The sequence below is a fragment of the Plecotus auritus genome (assembly GCF_963455305.1).
Source record: "Plecotus auritus genome assembly, chromosome: 4".
NCBI lineage: Eukaryota > Metazoa > Chordata > Mammalia > Chiroptera > Vespertilionidae > Plecotus > Plecotus auritus.
The window spans coordinates 109,641,208-109,659,867 of record NC_137775.1 but is presented as its reverse complement, the minus strand read 5'-3'; the positions used below and the strand labels follow the sequence as shown (position 1 = coordinate 109,659,867).

The 18,660-nt window shown below is 39.6% G+C and overlaps 1 protein-coding gene across 14 annotated transcripts in view; it reads right to left on the bottom strand.

Moving 5' to 3' along the window:
• KMT2C (lysine methyltransferase 2C) overlaps positions 1 to 18,660 on the bottom strand; it is a 274,626-nt gene that overhangs the window by 78,975 nt on the left and 176,991 nt on the right. For 13 of the 14 annotated variants that reach the window (XM_080665925.1, XM_080665931.1, XM_080665933.1 and 10 more), the window contains 8 exons: positions 15,926 to 16,045; positions 13,354 to 13,470; positions 10,703 to 10,804; positions 10,423 to 10,527; positions 4,743 to 4,924; positions 4,371 to 4,535; positions 3,305 to 3,414; positions 2,451 to 2,516 (listed from right to left, as the gene is read on the bottom strand). In XM_080665925.1, the coding sequence (XP_080522051.1) occupies positions 2,451 to 2,516; positions 3,305 to 3,414; positions 4,371 to 4,535; positions 4,743 to 4,924; positions 10,423 to 10,527; positions 10,703 to 10,804; positions 13,354 to 13,470; positions 15,926 to 16,045 (967 nt within the window). The remainder of the gene's footprint in view (positions 1 to 2,450; positions 2,517 to 3,304; positions 3,415 to 4,370; positions 4,536 to 4,742; positions 4,925 to 10,422; positions 10,528 to 10,702; positions 10,805 to 13,353; positions 13,471 to 15,925; positions 16,046 to 18,660) is intronic. The other variant, XM_080665927.1, reaches the window with a different exon arrangement.

The following is an 18,660-nucleotide window of genomic DNA, read 5'->3' as shown; positions in this document are numbered from 1 at the left end:
GTCAACAGAGCCAAATATCAACAGTACGACGACTGAAATTTCTTTTGAGAGCCAAATTTTTTAAACTTAAACTTCTTCTAACACCACTTCTTCAAAATAGACTCGCCCAGGCCGTGGTATTTTGTGGAAGAGCCACACTCAAGGGGCCAAAGAGCCGCATGTGGCTCGCGAGCTGCACTTTGCCGACCACTGGCTTAGTGGATAAAGTTTTGGCCTGCAGACCGAAGAGTCCCAGGTTCGATTCTGGTCAAGGGCACATACCTTGGTTGTAGGCTCCTCCCTGGCCCAGGCCCTGGTTGGGGCTGGTGCAGGAGGCAACCAATTGATGTGTCTCTCTCACATCGATGTTTCTCTCTGTCTTTCCCTCTCTCTTCCACTGTCCCTAAAAATCAATGTAAAAAATATCCTTGGTGCCCTGGCTGGTTTGGCTCAGTGGACAGAGCGTCGGCCTGCGGACTCAGGGGTCCTGGGTTTGATTCCGGTCAAGGGCATGTACCTTGGTTGCGGGCACATCCCCCTTGGGGGTGTGCAGGAGGCAGCTGATTGATGTTTCTCTCTCATCAATGTTTCTGGCTCTCTATCCCTCTCCCTTCCTCTCTGTAAAAAAAAAAAAAAAAAAAAAAAAAAAAAAAAAAAAAAAATCCTCGGGTGAGGATTAACAACAACAAAAAAGGTGGATACGAAATACCCAATGTGACTTCTATAGAGCAATTATCTACTAAATGCATGAATAATTAGATAATTAGCTAAGAGTACTTAATTAAAAGTAAGAGTTACTGCCCTGGCCAGTTTGTTCAGTGGTTAGAGCATCAGCTTCCAGACCAAAGGGTCATAGGTTCGATTCCTGGTCAAGAGCATGGTTCAAACCCCAACCCCAGTCAGGGCTTGAGCAGGAGGCAACCAATCGATGTGTCTCTCTCACTCGATATTTCCCCCCCGACCTCCCTTCCACTCTTTCTAAAAATCAATGGTAAAAATATCCTCATTCCCTGAGTGAGGATTAATAATAAAAAAGTAACTGGCAAAACTTCAAGTTATAGCAGAAAAGATTGCAAGTTTTTTTTTTTAAATTATTTCTTTATTGATTTCAGAGAGGAAGGAAGAGGGAGAGATAGAAACATCAATGATGAGAGAGAATCATTGATCGGCTGCCTCCTGCATGCCTCCTACTGGGGATCGAGCCCACAACCCGGGCATGTGCGCTTGGCCGGAATCGAACCTGGGACCCTTCAGTCCACAGGCTAATGCCCTATCCACTGAGCCAAACCGTCTAGGGCTTTTTTTTTCAAATGGTCTTCCTGGCCCTGTCTGATGTGGCTCAGTTGGTTGGGCATCATCTCATGCACCAAACGGTTGCTGGTTCAATTCCCAGTCAGGGCACATGCTTGGGTTTTGGGCTCAATTTCCAATAGTGGGTACTGCAGGAGGCAGCCAATCAATGTTTTGATCTCACTTCAATGTTTGTTTCTCCCTATCCCTTTCTATCTTCCTGGCATTTCTTTGTTCATGTATCAATGCAAGGATTTAGAAAGAAAGCAACGAAGCCAAAAGGAAGCTTCAGCCTCTAGGTGTGAATCTTTCCTGAGAAATCTGTCAGACTAAAAGATGAGGACCAATTTACACAGAGAAACAAGAATACTGCAGAAGCCCATCTGGAATGCAAAGTATCAATATAATCACTTACAGGGAGAGAGATAAAAAAGGAGAAATCCTGCAATATTTTTTAAACCCACAAAATTGCCATTCATTAGGACAATTTCTGAACTATCCAAATATTTTTGTACTGGTGAAAGCAAATGGAAGTACACAAAAGAATGAGAGTTTCATAAAAGTATATTAATCACCATTCTAGGCTGATCTAGTACAGATAAAAAATAGCAATAGATTGAGTTAATGCTGAGGGAATCTGTTAACTAGGTCTTATTTTCTGCTGATAACTAAGCAGGTAATATATCAATGAAAACAGCAAATATGGACTTAATGGTTATTTCATTGCCAACTGAGGAGATTTATAGGAATACTGTCCCACTAAAGCTAATAAGATGAGCATTTATGTATCAATTATAGAAATGATTACTGCCCGGCCGTGGTGACTTAGTGGTTGAGCATCGACCTATGAACCATGAGGTCATGGTTCGATTCCAGATCGGGGCACATGCCCAGGTTGTGAGCTCGATCCACAGTCGGGGGCAGGCAGGAGGCAGCTAATTAATGATTCTCTCTCATCATTGATGTTTCTATCTCCTCTTTTCCTCTAACTTCCTCTCTGAAATCAATAAAAATATATTTAAAAAAATAAAAAAAGAAATGATTACCAACATTAGGGAATTTAGATTAGCACCCATATGAAAGGTAGGTTTCATGTATATGTGGAAAGTCAGTTAAATTAATAATTATGCATTTTTATATCTTTTTGTAAACAACAGCCAAATAAAGCATTTAGACCTTACCTAGCTCCTTCACTTTTGTGACGATCTGTGCTACAAGTGAGGAGTCACAGCAGTCTGAGGAAGGCACTGAAGTGAGAGAAAAAAAGTCATGAGATTTTCTTTTTGGAAAAGGTGAAATATATTCAAAGATTAAAAATACTAAAATTTCTATTTCTGTAACCATTTTACTAAAATAAATGCATGAAAACTAAATCGTGTTTAAAAGTTGTCTTTAAAACAAGCAGTTGAGCCCTGGCCAGAGTTGTCCACTGGTTAGAGCATCGGCCTGCACACTGAAGGGTCACTGGTTCGATTCCCGGTCAGGGCATGTACCTGGGTCTCAGGTTCACTCCCCGGCCCCTATTGGGCATGTGCGGGTAGGCAACAGCTTGATGTGTCTCTCTCACATCGATGTTTTTCTCTCTCCTCCCTCTGTTCCTCCCTTCCACTTCTCTGTCTCTGAAAAGCAATGTAAAAAATATCCTCTGGTGAGGATTAACAAAAAAATTAAAATTAATGAAACAAGCAGGTGAAGAAAATGCACACATAAGAAAAAACTGGTAAAGATAAAAAAAACCAAGGTACTGGGATTTCTACATACTGCTAACAACCACAAGGTTATAAGCTTTAAAAGCAAAATTACATTTTATAGCTAAAATATATGCTTATTTTGCTTTATGGAAGCAAATTGTTTTAATATATTAAGTTGGGATAAGAATTATTTACAACAAAAATAACTTAATTTTCATAAAATATTTGTTAAAACATAGTTTCGCAAAAAAGAAAACAGAATTGGTGTCAACCACTCACTGGTTCTGAACAGCAAAGTACAGGGTTGTAGCCGAGCAGACTTGCTTTCTAAACCATTCTCTTACCATTTGATGTCAGCATATAGGGTCTGCACATGCTACAGTCAAAACCAGTGTCTGCCACATTTTCCACTTCCTCTTCAGTATTTAAGTTTTGACAAATTGCATGCATCCATCTAAAAAGACCATATTTGTACACTTTAAAAAAAGAAAATATACCAAGAATGGTTTTCTTTTAAGAGTTGACAGTCTCCCCACTTCAAATCCCTAATCTTCAAATGCTACCCCTGTCTAGACCAAAGTTACCCTTTCCTCTTAACCTTGCCTACTGACCCACAAACATTTTCAAAGCTGAGAAGAAGGAAAGAAAAAGGAATGAAATCAAGTACTAGGAAGGGATAACAGTTTGATGGTCATACCCTAAAGATCTGGGAAGTTCGTTGGGGCAAGTAAGTGCATGGGAATTCAGAGACTGCAAACTGTAGAGTGAGTGAGTGTGTGTGTGTGTATGTGTTTCACATGGGGCACCTACCGTGGGATATACACAGCTTATGCAAATGAAGCTGAACAGTAACTGGGAAATAAAAGGAGCTGTCTTGCCTTGGAACAAGGAATTGTGGGCAGAGTCCTGAAAATCCTGCAGTGCTAATGAAATACTACTAATATCACATGTAGAGTTAACTGCTCACAGAGCACAGTGTACCATTAAAACCAAGACAACAGTCTTGATTTTGAAGCTGCACACAGACCACAGAGGGAGAGCACATAGATACTTAAGTGTCTAGAGCGTTAAGAAAAAGTGGCTTAAGGAAAACAGAATGTGTGAGGTCCTTTGTAAAATCTAACATTCAGAAACTATCCAAGAAAAATGCATATATGCAGGCAATAATTTGGCTGCATCTATTTTCAAGGGATTTATCAACCCTCAAAAAGCCCTACTAGTAACTTAAAATCTTTAGTCTGGAACTGAGAAGACAAAACTGGAAACTTGTGTGGGTTTCTAGCTTATTAAAAATCTGGAAAGCAAAGGTGTTGTTTCTTAAATTTAAAAAAGTTATTTTCTAATTTCCTTCTACTACATTTATGAGAGAAAAGCTTGCAAACGATGGGGGATAAACCGCCAGCACAATACCTATCACATTGTCTGCACTGCAGAATGAGGTCTTCCTCCCGGTAGTTTCGGTAGCAGATGGGGCAGGAAGACAGGCTGGCACAGGGGGCACACTGCGTGTAGTTGTTCTGCCACTCACACCTCAGACCTGCAGACGTGGCTCCACAGTGTCTGCACCAAACACACCTGAAAGCCAATCCCCGCCACAAGTCGCAATTTTACTTATTCAGTTACTGTAATTCAAGAAGCTACACATCAACAGAGTAGACGGAAATTATTCAATGTGTATTTGAAAAATTTGATTAGTGATAGCTATCATGGTAAACATATATTATGCAATTAAGAAGACATGGCTAATTTTTAAAAGCTGAAGTAGTATAAACCCTAGAGTACCATTTACACTTCCAGCCTCCTTTGGGAACCGTCTGCAAGGGAGGGTCCAGGCAGTAGGTGTGGTAACTGATGTCACAGTCATCGCACAGCAGGAGTCTCCCTGGGTCCGTGGCCTTCCCGCAGGCCTCACACACAGTGCACTCGAGGCACCGCCAACCTTTGCTGAGAACCACTTTAGTGATCTGGAAAAGAAACAGTCGCCACGTGGTTTATACAAAACCTACACAAGAACATGGTGCTTATGTACCTAAGAGCAGAAAAGAGGCAAAACTAACATTTACTGAGTACCAACATTGGCCCAACATGGAGGTGGACATATTCATATACTTTGAGGAGTCCCCCGACTAGACAGAATAAAAGAAAGCAGTAAATACTTTAATATCTTAATGCTTTTTTCCATCCATATAACTACCCTGTGCAGTGTCTTTTATGTCCATTTTACAGATGTGGTGACTGGATTTTACAGAAATCAAGTAAACTGCCCCCTTATTGTTAATACTAGAGGCCCGGTGCATGAAATTCGTGCTTGGGGGGGAAGCCCAGCCTGTAACCTCTCCAATCCGGGACCCCTCAGGGGATGTCTGACTGCCTCTCGCAATCCGGGACCACTAGCTCCTAACCGCTCACCTGCCTGCCTGACCGCCCCTAACCACCTCTGCCTGCCTGCCTGATTGCCCCTAACCATCTCTGCCTCACCCGGAACCCAGGATTCCCTCCTCTGGCTGGTCACAGGCACCTGGGACCCCGGGATTCCATCCCTCTGGCAGGCCACAGGCACCCATGACCCGGGCCAGCTTCGCCTGGGCCAGCTGCAGCTGCAGGGGACCATGGGTGGTTGGCTTCGCCCAGGCCACAGGCGCAGCCACAGGCACCAGTGACCACGGGGTGGGCGGCTTGTCCCTCTCCCGGACCACAGGTACAGGCACAGCCGCTGGCACCCGGGGCCGCAGGGTGGGCGGCTTGTCCCTCTCCCGGACCACAGGTACAGGCACAGCCGCTGGCACCCGGGGCCGCAGGGTGGGCGGCTTGTCCCTCTCCCGGACCACAGGTGCAGGCACAGCCGCTGGCACCCGGGGCCGCGGGGTGGGCAGCTTGTCCCTCTCCCGGGCTGCCGCCTGGCTAGTCCCCATTCCTCTCGCGCAAACTCATTTGTGCCTGGCTGGTCCCCATTCCTCTCTCCCCAGTGTTGAGCATTTGAGCCGTGGGGGCGTGACAACATGAGGACATGATGACTATTTGCATATTAGCTCTTTATTATATAGGATAGTATTTAAAATGTATCGACATAGTTTCCACTCTGACATTTCATTAGTTCATGCTTCTGAAACTTGTGTACACTGCAAAGGCACTTGTAGTATCAGTCAACATAAAAATGCAAAAAAAAAAAGTTAAACATGAGTTCCCAAGAACATTTTATGATCTTAGAGGACTAGGACTTTTGAAGTTCACATTCACTCCTCTGTTTATTCTCTCAGGTAACTTTGAGAATCTCTAGAAAAGTTTTTGAATCCCTATACTTCTGAAAAAACTCCTCAAAGCAGTCACACCATGTAATAGTAAGAATTTAGAATCAACTTAAAGCCTAGAGTCTATTGACAAAAAGGATCACAAAGGGCCTGTGTTATTATAATGAAATAGCAAGCAATCAAGACAATAAAACTCAGATCACGAGGAATAAGAAAGTCTAAAGCTACTTAAGAGAAAAGTAAGTTAAATAAAGGAACAACTATCCAAATGGCATCAGACTTGCCCAGCCGGAATGGTTCAGTGGTTGAAAGTCCATCTATGAACCAGGAGGTCACAGTTTGATTCAGTCAGGGCACATGCCCAATCACATCCTCGATGCCCAGTAAAGGATGTGCAGGAGAGAGCCAATCGATGATTCTCTCTCATCACTAATGTTCCTATATCTCTCTCCCTTTCCCTTCCTCTCTCTGAAATCAATAAATAACCATATTTTTTTAATGGCATCAAACTTTATTTCAGCAGCCAAAGTTGGAAACTTCCATTCTATGGGAAAATACTTTACAAGGTACAATTCTTGCCCAAGTACACCAGTAATCAAGTGTGAAAGTAGAATACCTTTCAGGCATCCAAGGACTCAAAATTCAGCTCCCAAATAACCCACCTAATGAAGTTACTTAAAGGTACGAGAAACAAAATGAGTGTGTGTACCAAGAAAAGGGAAGATATGGGCCCAGAAAGCAATGACCCCAAAGAAGGAAAGCTTAAGGAAGACAGCTGAACAAGGCCTAGATTGGAACAGGGGTGTGCAGGGAGGGACAACACTCTTCCCAGAAAAGCAGGTACCTGCCAAAATAATCGGACATGATCTAGCTTCTATAGCAGGTAAAAACAAATGGCAACACAAGCTGATGGGGAATCATGAATTCATGCATTTTCTTCTTGCTATTAAAAACTCCATGAAAAACAAAAGAAAGTCAAGGTATGCTACTCAGATGTTCAGTGAACACTTACTGAGTCATAGCCAACACTGTTTATTAACTAAATGCAGTAAAAGAACTATATCGGGGGATGCCGGGAGAAGGCAAGGAGTGTATTTTAAAAGCTAAGTTAGCATTCATTTCATTCACAGCAGAAAGTCACAGAATCTAAGTCAGATAAAGCAGCAGCACCAGCATTCAATTTAAAGCTACAGAGAGTTCATTCACTACCAAGACCTGCAGATAAGAAGTAGTCCACCTATGGAGAACAGGATTCAGTAGTGGAGTTGGAGCGAGAGGGGATGGGTCAGTCATTGCGGGTCAGTCATTGTGAGGCTTTTAAAGCCATTTGATACTTTGAAGCATGTGTATTCATTACTTTGATTAGTCTACCAATTCATGTAAATTAGTCTTACATTATCTTATTTACCAAATGGAAGAAAGAACCCTGGGTAGGAAGAGCAGGGTGGCTTAGAGCAGTGGCCAGCAAATTTCTGTAAAGGGTCAGACAGTGGATATTCTAGACTTTGTGGGGCATGTGGGCCTGCTGAACTCCACAACTGTGCCATTGCAGTGAGAAGCCAGCTACAGACAGGTGCAAACAAAAGCATGTCTGCATTCCAATGGAACTTCATTTACAGAAGCAGTTGGTGGGCCAGATTTGGCCTGTGTGCCATGGTTTACCAATCCCTGGTGCAGAAGAAAGACAAAGTGGAAGATAGACCCAAGGTACTTAGTGGTAGAAAAAGTTTTTTATATTATATCTTTACTCCTACTAAGTTCTCCTCTTTCACAGACAACTATGCTGTGGTCCTTTACAGCCAAACTCTCAAATTACTCAGTTTATAGTCACTCTCCAGCACACTAAATCTGATTGCTATGCCCATCACCACTGAAAATGCTCAAGCCAGTTAAGATCTCCTGACTCCCAAATGCAATTGACATGTTAGTGTGTACTGGACCACTCTGCAGTATTTCAACATATGAACAGCCCCGACTCCCCTAAATCCCCTCTTAGTTCAGATTCCAGGGCTCTCCTATCTGGTCTAGTCTTCATTTCTAAAAGCTCTTTCAGGTATGATATCATGCAGGGTCCCCACCATGTCTAAAGGCGTGATGCATGTGTTTTACAGTCTATAATGCATATCTGCTTCAACTACAGTTAAGGTAACTGGGATGAGACCTTGCTCCCATCATAAAATACTAGAAAACTGGACAAAATGTATGAAGCACTCATTTTCAGATACTGGACAAAATGCAGTCCAGGACTGTGGTTTCTGAGGGGAGTGGGACAAGTGAGGTGAGACCTATGATATTCTGCCTGTAGACATTTTCCAGGGTGCTTCCAAGGGAGGGAGAAACCCAGCAGAGTATGATGGTCTCACCAAGCTTAGCACACATGATGGAGCTCAGGGAGGCTGAGGCAACTGCGGGACAGAGGACTGGACAGGAAGGAGCAGTCTACACAACATTTCCCTGAGGCCTTTTGCTGAAGACATCTATGAAGGCAAACAGCCCCACGACCAGGGCAACAGCTCCTGGGAATGTGTAAGCTGAACATTAACGGAGCCCACACAATGTTGGAAAACATGTGGAACTTAACTAGTCAGAGTGATGAATGGGGGGGAGGGAAGGGTACGACCAAGTGGCAAGGAAGAATAAACTAGCACTACCACAGCCATCGCAAAAGTGTCATTTGGGGAACCCCAGTGGGTCTGGGAGTCAGAACTATTTTCATAATTATACTAAGACTTTGTCTTTTCCATGTTAATCCACTCAGTGATGCTTTATAGAGATTGCATGATGTACACAACAGCATTACAATGACACCATCCAAGCTGTGCCTGTATAATTTTGTGTTTTAAAAAATTCTCAGTTAAATTCTAAAATAAAATATTCAAGTTATTATCCTCATAAACAAAAACTCTATGGTAATTTTTAGGAGTGTTAATGGTTCTAAAACCAAAACGTTTAAGAATGCACACTTCATTATGAAGGTTCTCTAGAAAGACACCAGAAAGCTTAAAAAGAAGCTTCAAAAGTTTTAAATTTATCCTCAAATAACTGCCACAACAAAAACTAAATACAATTTAAAGAAACAAAATCCAGACTCCCTACAATATACTATTTTAATTCACAATGTCCACATTCAATCAAAAATTACTACATGCTATAAAAGCAAGGGAACATCTACCAATGAGCAGAACAATTAGTTAATACAGTGAGAAATGCCAGGTAAATATATACAAAGACTTGAAGAAAAAAAATTTAACTACAAAATAATAAACTATAAAATGGAGCTGAGATTAAAGAATACAATTCTCTGAAAAACCCACTGGATGGGCTTTAAATAGATTACACACTTCCTAACAACGCTGAGTTTTGGGAAATGTAATAGAAAATATACAAACTAAAGCACAGAGAAAAATTGGGGGGAAAAACAACAATGTCAGTAATCTGGGGAAAATGTTATGCAATTTCACACACACACACCTGAAATTCTAGAAACAGAGGAAGGAAACATAAATTTTTGAAGAAAAATGGCTAAGATTGACCCAAACTGATTAAAAATAACAACCTAGCCCTGACTGGTTTGGCTCAGTGGATAGAGCGTCGGCCTGTGGACTGAAAGGTCCCAGGTTCGATTCCGGTCAAGGGCATGTACCTTGGTTGCGGGCACGTCCCCAGTAGGGGGTGTGCAGGAGGCAGCTGATCGATGTTTCTCTCTCATCGATGTTTCTAACTCTCTATCCCTCTCCCTTCCCGTCTGTAAAAAATCAATAAAACATATTTTAAAAAAAAATAATAACCTACTGTTCCAAGAAGCCTAACAGACACACTCTGTATATGGTTAGGGTTGAGGGGAGAGACCCAGGAGTACTAATACTTTACTAACTATTCTAGATACTTTCAATTTTTATAATTAATAAACAGAATGCATCAACTAAACCTCATGCCTTAGAAATAATAGTATAAGGCACATTTTAAAATAAAAATTACTTTTTCAAGACAATAGCAGGATAATCACTAAAATTCAAAGACAATAGATTTATAGAGTCAATTTCTTCAGGTTAACACTTGAAAGGCAATATTGACAGTATTTAAGTATTGGTCCATATGTACAATTATCCTGACAATATTTGATTAATTATAAGAATTGGAAGCAGTATACTATCCAAATCAAATAAAATGTAACTGCATTTTTTGTTACGTCATTTAAATGTAAGCATATTTACCTTAATACTGACACAGTATGGATGGTAACACTGCCCACACTGAGAACAGGCCAGTAATCTTCCCTCTGCTCCTTGGCCAAAACTGCCACAAACTACGCACATATCCTGAAATTAAGTACACATGAACATAAGAATGTACTAAAATTTTATAATTTTATGGTATAATTCTTAGCTAGCACAGCTCTAGAGCTAGATCAGATGACTTCAGTGCACATGAGATAAAGCAGAAGTGGGCAAGGAGGATTTAGAAGTGGAAAACTGGAAATAGCTAAGTTCAAACCTGATGCAAAGTGAACTTGTCACTACTAGAAAACAGCACAACCGTATTGTGCATGGAGTTTTCTTCTTCATCCTTATTTGATGAAATATCAGCAGCAGACACCTAGAAAAAGCAAGAAAGATAAAATATCATGACCAAGTAGTGTTTATCCCAGGAACACAAGATAGCTTTAGCACACAAAAATCCAATTGATGTAATTCAGCAAATAAGCCACAGGATTATTTGTAAAATGCAGAAAAGGCATTTGAAGAATCCAACATCCACTTCCAATTTTAAAAAAAACTCAACAAATTGTGAATAGATAGTAGCTTCCTCAAACTGATTTAGGATGTCTATTAAGAAAACTAGAGCTAATACCATATGTTATGATGAAAGATTAGATGCTAACTCCCCAAGATAAAAAAAAAAAGATTACCTGATTTCATCCCACCTACCCAACACTATACTAAAGGTAACAGCAAATGTAATAAAGAATAAAAACGAAATGACATAAAACTTTATTTGCAGACATAATTGTGTATGCACAAAATCTACAAATGAATTCTACAAATATGCAACTAGAAGCAATAAGGGAGTTTTAGTTAAGGTTGTAGGATACAAAATCAATATGCAAAAATAAATATTGTCTCCAGATAGTAACAACCACAATATGAAATTGAGACAACACTACCATTTACATTAGCATAAAAAATATGGAAGACTTCACATGAATCTGAGAAATGGTATGAGAAACCTTTATGTTAAAAACTAAATAATAGCACTGAAGAGAAATTCAAGACCTAAAAAACGGAGAGATACACGAAGTACGTGGGTTAAAAGGCTCAATATGGTTAAAATGACAATTTCCCCTACACTGATCTGTTCTTTGAATGCAACCAAGATCCCACCAGACTATTCTAGATACTTTCAATTTTTATAATTAATAAACAGAATGCATCAACTAAACCTCATGCCTCCTGCACACCCACCAGACTTATTTGTAGAAATTGACAAGCTAATTCTATAATTCATACAAAAATATGAAGGAGTTAGAATAGTCAAAACAACTTTGAAAAAGTAGAATATTAGAAGACTAATGGTGTCTAATTTCAAGAGTAGTTATAAAGTAGAAGTAATCAAAACAGCCCAGTATTGGATTGCCTGAAGATAGAGAAAATTTAGAGATTCCAAAATTAGATCCACAAATATACAGATAACTAATTTTCAAAAATGATACAAAGGCAATTCAAAAAATAGTACTAAAACTACTGGATATCCAGTATGCCAAAAAGTAAACTTTGATCCATACTCACAGGAGCCATAAAAATTAACTCAAATTGGATCACAGAACTAAATGCAAAATCTAATATCACAAAACTGCTATATGAGCCCTAACCAGTTTGGCTCAGTGGATAGCGTGTCGGCCTGCGGACTGAAGGTTCCCAAGTTCGATTCCGGTCAAGGGCATGTACCTTGGTTGCGGGCACATCCCCAGTAGAGGGTGTGCAGGAGGCAGCTGATCAATGTTTCTCTCTCATCGATGTTTCTAACTCTCTGTCCCTCTCCCTTCCTCTCTGTAAAAAAATCAATAAAATATATATATTTTTAAAAACTGTTATAAGAAAACACTGAATACATTTCTAATTTGGGTCAGACTAATGTTTCTCAGATACCAAAAGCACAATCCACAGAAGAAAATATATTGGGCCAAAACCGGTTTGGCTCAGTGGATAGAGCGTCAGCCTGCGGACTGAAAGGTCCCGGGTTCGATTCCGGTCAAGGGCATGTAACTTAGTTGCGGGCACATCCCCAGTAGGAGGTGTGCAGGAGGCAGCTGATCGATGTTTCTCTCTCATCGATGTTTCTAACTCTCTATCCCTCTTCCTTCCTCTCTGTAAAAAATCAATAAAATATATTTAAAAAAAAAAAAAAAAAAAAGAAAATATATTGGACTTTGTCAAAATTAAAGCATCTCGTCTTTACAAGACATAGTTATGAAAAGAAATGAATTTGCTTTGTTAAAACAGGACCAGAACCCATGTTTCTTTACTCCTTTAGTAGTAAAATTAAACAATCCCACCTGACTCCTGAACTTAAAATGACAATTAGAATTTGAAAAACAGGGTTTTAGGGAATAGTTACTGCAGGAAATATTACCAGCCAAATAGTTGTTGTTTTTTTCAATATACATTTAACTAAAGCCTCATCAAGTGTCAACAAACAAATATTTATCAATCTTAAAATGTCAAAGTAGTCATATAATCCTCCACATTTTAGAGTCTGTACTAACCTGCAACATCTCTTATTTCTTCTATAAATCTTTTTATATAACACTGAGAACAGCTACAACCAAAACTTAAAATGCCAACGTTTTTTTTTCAAGTAAACAAGAATATGACAGGAGTTTGCCCTTTTTTAAATAATGAAGAAAATATCCAATTTGGATTTGGGAGGAGGGTTAGCATAGAAAGAGCAGTGTCAAAAAAGAAGGCAAGAAAAAAGAATTAGTAAGTAGAAAGCCTGACCAGAAGTGTTTAAGCAAAAACACAGTAAAATAACAATGCTAGCCCATTTATGTGACTCTTAACATCTACATAATTGCTATCCAGGAGATTACCATCACCAGTGGATGTGTTAAGGATTACAGCGAACGGAAAGGAGGAGAGCCTTACCCCAGGGAGCACAACTGTCCCCATTCCACTTTTCAATTTGGACCTGCCTCTGCCGCCGCGGCCCGCCAGGCCTGCACCTCGAGGTCTCCGCTTTCCTGGGAACCCCGACCCACGGCCCTACACAACAGATAAGGAAAGGTCAGCATTCTGCTCAAGCCCCAAAGAAATAAAAAAACTAAGTGGGATGCAAAACAGCTTATTAAATGTTACACATATAGTTGCTTCTTTCTTTTATTTTGATCAGATAAATATTGAGATATCAGGGTTATTATTTGTATCTTTTAATATGTATTCTGCAATTTAAAAACATAAAGCGCCTACAACCTCAGAGTCAAACTTCAGGTCTGTCAGTTACAAATGCCCTACATCCGCAAACCCTGGCCTTATTTTTCCATTGCCTAACCCTGCATTCCAGACGGCTAGAACATCCACAGCCCACCCAAGTATTTCCATGTGCAACACTTGTAATCAATATACAGGAAGTATAAGGAGCGATTCTGGCTACCTGGTCTCTCAGTAATCATAGTAAGAGCTAAACTGTTTGCAAGACTTACTAGGACTATCTTAGCATGTTTTACTCTCAACAATCTTATAAGGTCAGTCCCATTTTATTATTCCCATTTGAGATACAGTGTACTGAGGAATGAAAGGTGAAGTAACTTATCGAAAGCCACAGACCTAGCAAGTCTGGTTCTTAACTACTATTCTGAACTGCCACATTGCATGAAAGCTAATTTTTGCTAGTACACAATAATATTTCTTCTAGCCATTAAATTGTCAACTTCTCTTACTATTCAATATTTGTCCGTATGAACTGAACATGAGTGCTTCATTCTACTATAGTTATTTAGAGTGCAGTTTAGTTATAGATAGGAAAATGGTATAAGTATAAAAGGCTTGCTTTGAATCATCTGGATAATAATTACTTAAAACAGAAAAAATTTATCTGAATTTTTACCCAATCCAAGAAAAAATTCTATGGGAAAACACGTTAAATTAACAGATATTTTAACAAATAAATACTAGGATTATTTGTTGTGGTTTTCTTTTTCTTGTTTATACTCAGACTTATCTCTTACTAGCTCAAAAACCTGAAATTTACATATCCTTGTATATATTTAAAATTATGCCTGGCTGGTATGGCTCAGTGGTTGAGCATCGACCTATGAACCAGGATATCACGGTTTAATTCCCTATCAGGGCACATGCCTGGTTTGCAGGCTCAATCCCCAGTAGGAGGCGTACAGGAGGCAGCCAATCAATGATTCTCTCTCATTGATGTTTCTATCTCTCTCCCTCGCTCTGAAATCAATAAAAATATATTTTTAAAAATATTAAAATACTTTGCTATTTTTTCCCTAACAAGTTAAACAGTATTTATGTTCAACTGATCTCACTAATCACAGTTTGAAATGCTGCACTCATTACCAATTTAGCAGAACAGTTTCCAAGTCAATAATTAATGATTATATTGTGAGCATAAGACACATACATATGAACAAAAGGGGAGAAAGAATCTTTCTTCCTTCAGTTTTAATAAATCCTTCCAATTTTCAAATTGCCCCTCCTTGTCCTCTTAAACTGCTGTCCTCTAGATCTCTGAGCTTCTTTGAACAAGGGGTAGTAGGGCTGACTTGGATAGTTTCTTTTTGTTCTTTTGTCAATAGGTATGAAACAGTTTTTAAAACTTAAGTCAAAGATTAAATGAAGACTATAATAATCTCACAATTTATTTTTCCCCAACATCCAATGACACAGGTGAAAATTGGTGGTATTTGCTTCAAAATTGTCAAACAAATCATCTTTTATACTCTTAAAACAAATACTTATACTTTCAACATCTTGCATGATATCAGAATGAGTTAAAAAATAATTCTTCCAATGCTGATAGAAAATTACAAAGTGGAATCTACAACTCCTTTGAAATCCTTGATTTATCTAAATTAAACACACTCCAGAATTACATCAAATGTAGAAGATAAAGGAAATCTGTCCTCTAGTCAGTAAAATAGTTCAACTTTTCAGATGATTAACCATTTTCAAATTAATTTTTTACCCTTCAAAATGCATCAGACTAAACTTACTTCAAGAACTAGGGAGTCACCCAATGACATGGAAAAGGCCCTATAATTTTGAGGTTAACACAGCCAATGAAATCTGCAGCAACTCTGGTATTTCTTCTCCACTATTACATTAACAGCTTAGTGTAGTTTTTCTTTTGTAAGCAACAAAATTTTATGATATCACAAAAAAATGACCAATAACTAATTACTTCCTAGCCTTTGTGACAAGGATTTCACCCATACTGCTAATTACAACATAAAAGGAAGAAACCATGGAAAAGGGAATTAAAAATTTACACTTAAAATGACAGATGCAAAATTACAATTTAATTTCCTCCTAATTCATATTTTTAAGTGCAAGCATGTTGTCTCTTCATTATTAAAATTTTTAGGTTAAAGACGTGGCTCTGAAAGCTGAACTAGTTAGAAAAGAAAGGCTCAATTCTGAACTTCTACTCGGATAAAACCAGAAAGAAATGATACATGAATGTAAATGCAATTTTATTTACCACTTTGATGCTCCAAATGGCACTGCCAGGAAGCTGCCTGGGTTTAAAAATTTCCCGACCTTCTGAAATGTCTGGGGACCAGGAAGGTGGGCTCACTGTATTATGGGTACTCCAAGCCCCCTAGGATATGGCAGGTGAGAAAATAGATGTGTAAAACTCAGCAACATAAAAGGTCAAAGCCAGCAACTAAGGAATTTTAGAACAGCAAAAACAAATGCAGACGTGTGGAAATTTAGGACAAATTGCTTCAAGTTAGGGAAAATAAGCTTATCACTTACAGTGACTTTATACTTAAATGTTTGCAGCTACAAATTACATTAAATATTTTATTCTGGTTGAAACATCAGCACAATGAAACATTAAAAATTACGGCTTATATGAAATCAACACTGACTTATGCATTGCAATTATAACACCAACTATAAATAAAAGGCAAACAAACTCTAAAATTAGCACTATAAGAAACTATTTGGGGATTACTTTCTTCTAACAACAATCAATTACTCCACTGGAAAGGAGAATAGATAACCTTAAAGAATGTCATGTAACCCATTGCTATAACAACCCAACCAGTAGGCAGAAAATGCAATAAAAAAATGAGCAATCAATAGACACGTTCACTTTAAATTGTGGAAAGTTAGTCTGTAACCTTCAGATGCAAATACCATTATAATTCTAGCATCTAATTACTCTTCCTTCAATGACCATTCGTTGTGAGTTTTGGTTTTTAGTTAAGGGACTATTATACTTAGATTACATCCTAGGGATTAAGTTGAAAACTGAAAATGTTAAAGCAATTGTCCTAAATTTGCAAATTAAAATGCCTAATGTATCTGATTATTTATACGAGAAGTAGTAACTTATTAGAATAGTTACAATAAAACTAAGACATTTTACTACCAAATAACTACATTCAGCAATAATCTGAACTAATCTGATGAAAACACTAAGCAGCATGAAGAAAAATGTTTACTCCACAAAGATAACATGTTAAAGGAAAACACAAAATAAATGTCAAACAATAAAGAACCTATTTTGAATTAGGTAATTCAACAATGCTTAAACTTAAGACAACACAGTACTTACCAGGTTTCTAGAATATTATCAAACTAACACATAGTAGACTATTAATCACATAAAAATACCATTGGGAACTTAAATAATCAACCAAAAAGAAGAGCTTGACTATCCTCTGTGGAGCAGATAGTTAATGGGAAAACAGTATTTAAGGAAAAACCACAGAGGGAGACTGTTTGCACTTTTAATCAATCTACCTACCTCCCCGCAAGCTCAGCTAACGGCTACACTGATCTCACTCACTTTCCCGCTATCAGATCAACTTCATGCAGACCTGTCTTCTTTCCTACTGGGCCCAGGTCTTTGGTAACCTGCTGTCACTAAAAGCCCTTTCTCTATGCTTATTTTACTCAAACCCAACATCCACAGAGCTCTGCTGGGTTCGATTCCCGGTCAGGGCACATGCCTGGGTTGCAGGCTTGATCCCCAGTGTGGGGCATGCAGGAGGCAGCCTATCAATGATTCTCTCTCATCATTGATGTTTCTGTCTCTCTCTCCCTCTCCCTTCCTCTCTGAAACCAACAAAAATAAATATTTTTTAAAAAAGAAACCTACTACATATCTTATTTACTGAGAGCAGTGTTTGACTCGGTCAAGACCCACAGTTCATTTCATCTGCACATATTTGTATAAGTGATTATTAGTCAATCTGACTGGTTGTAGGACCACTGCTCCAGCTACATTTAATATGTGATTATTCTCAAGTCTCCATTTTCACAGAATAATAACTGTAGTAATCCACTATTCAAGAAAGAAAACAGGGCAGCACGACCATTTTCTGTGTATCAGGTGCTTTATGTGTGTTTTCGTTCAACTATAACAGAACCATATGACATAGTTTTACAGATGAAGCAACAAGACAGTTCACAAGGTGACTTGTTTAGTGTCACAGACAATAATGGAAGAATAAGGGTTTGCATCCAAACAGCTGCACTATGGAAATGTTCATGCTCATTTTTATATTAATCAGTCTTTCCTAGACCAATTAGTCATAGTAAAAACCTATGTAAGTAGTACAAAATACTTCGTAGAAGTCACTTTCTAAAAAGACAGCATACTGCCACTCAGCCACAAGGAGGTGTGCTTGGCGTGTTATCTTGAACACTTCGAGGCCTGGTGCATGAAATTCGTGCATGGGAGGGGGGCGGGTCTCTCAGCCTGGCCTGCACCCTCTCACAATCTGGGACCCCTCGGTGGATGTCCGACTGCCAGTTTAGGCCCAATCCCACAGCGGGATCGGGCCTAAACTGGCAGTCGGGCATCCCTCTCGCAATCCAGAACCACTGGCTCCTAACCGCTGGCCTGCCTGCCTGCCTGCCTTGATCACCCCTAATCACTCTGCCTGATCGCCCCTAACCGCTCGCCTGCCTGCCTGCCTGATTGCCCCTAACTACTCGCCTGCTTGCATGATCGCCCCTAACCACTCACCTGCCTGCCTGATCACCCCTAACCACTCCCTGCCTGCCTGATCGCCCCTAACTGCTCGCCTGCCTGATCGCCCCTAACTGCTCGCCTGCCTGCCTGATCACCCCTAACCACTCACCTGCCTGCCTGATCACCCCTAACCACTCCCTGCCTGCCTGATCGCCCCTAACTGCTCGCCTGCCTGCCTGATCACCCCTAACCACTCGCCTGCCTGCCTGATCACCCCTAACCAC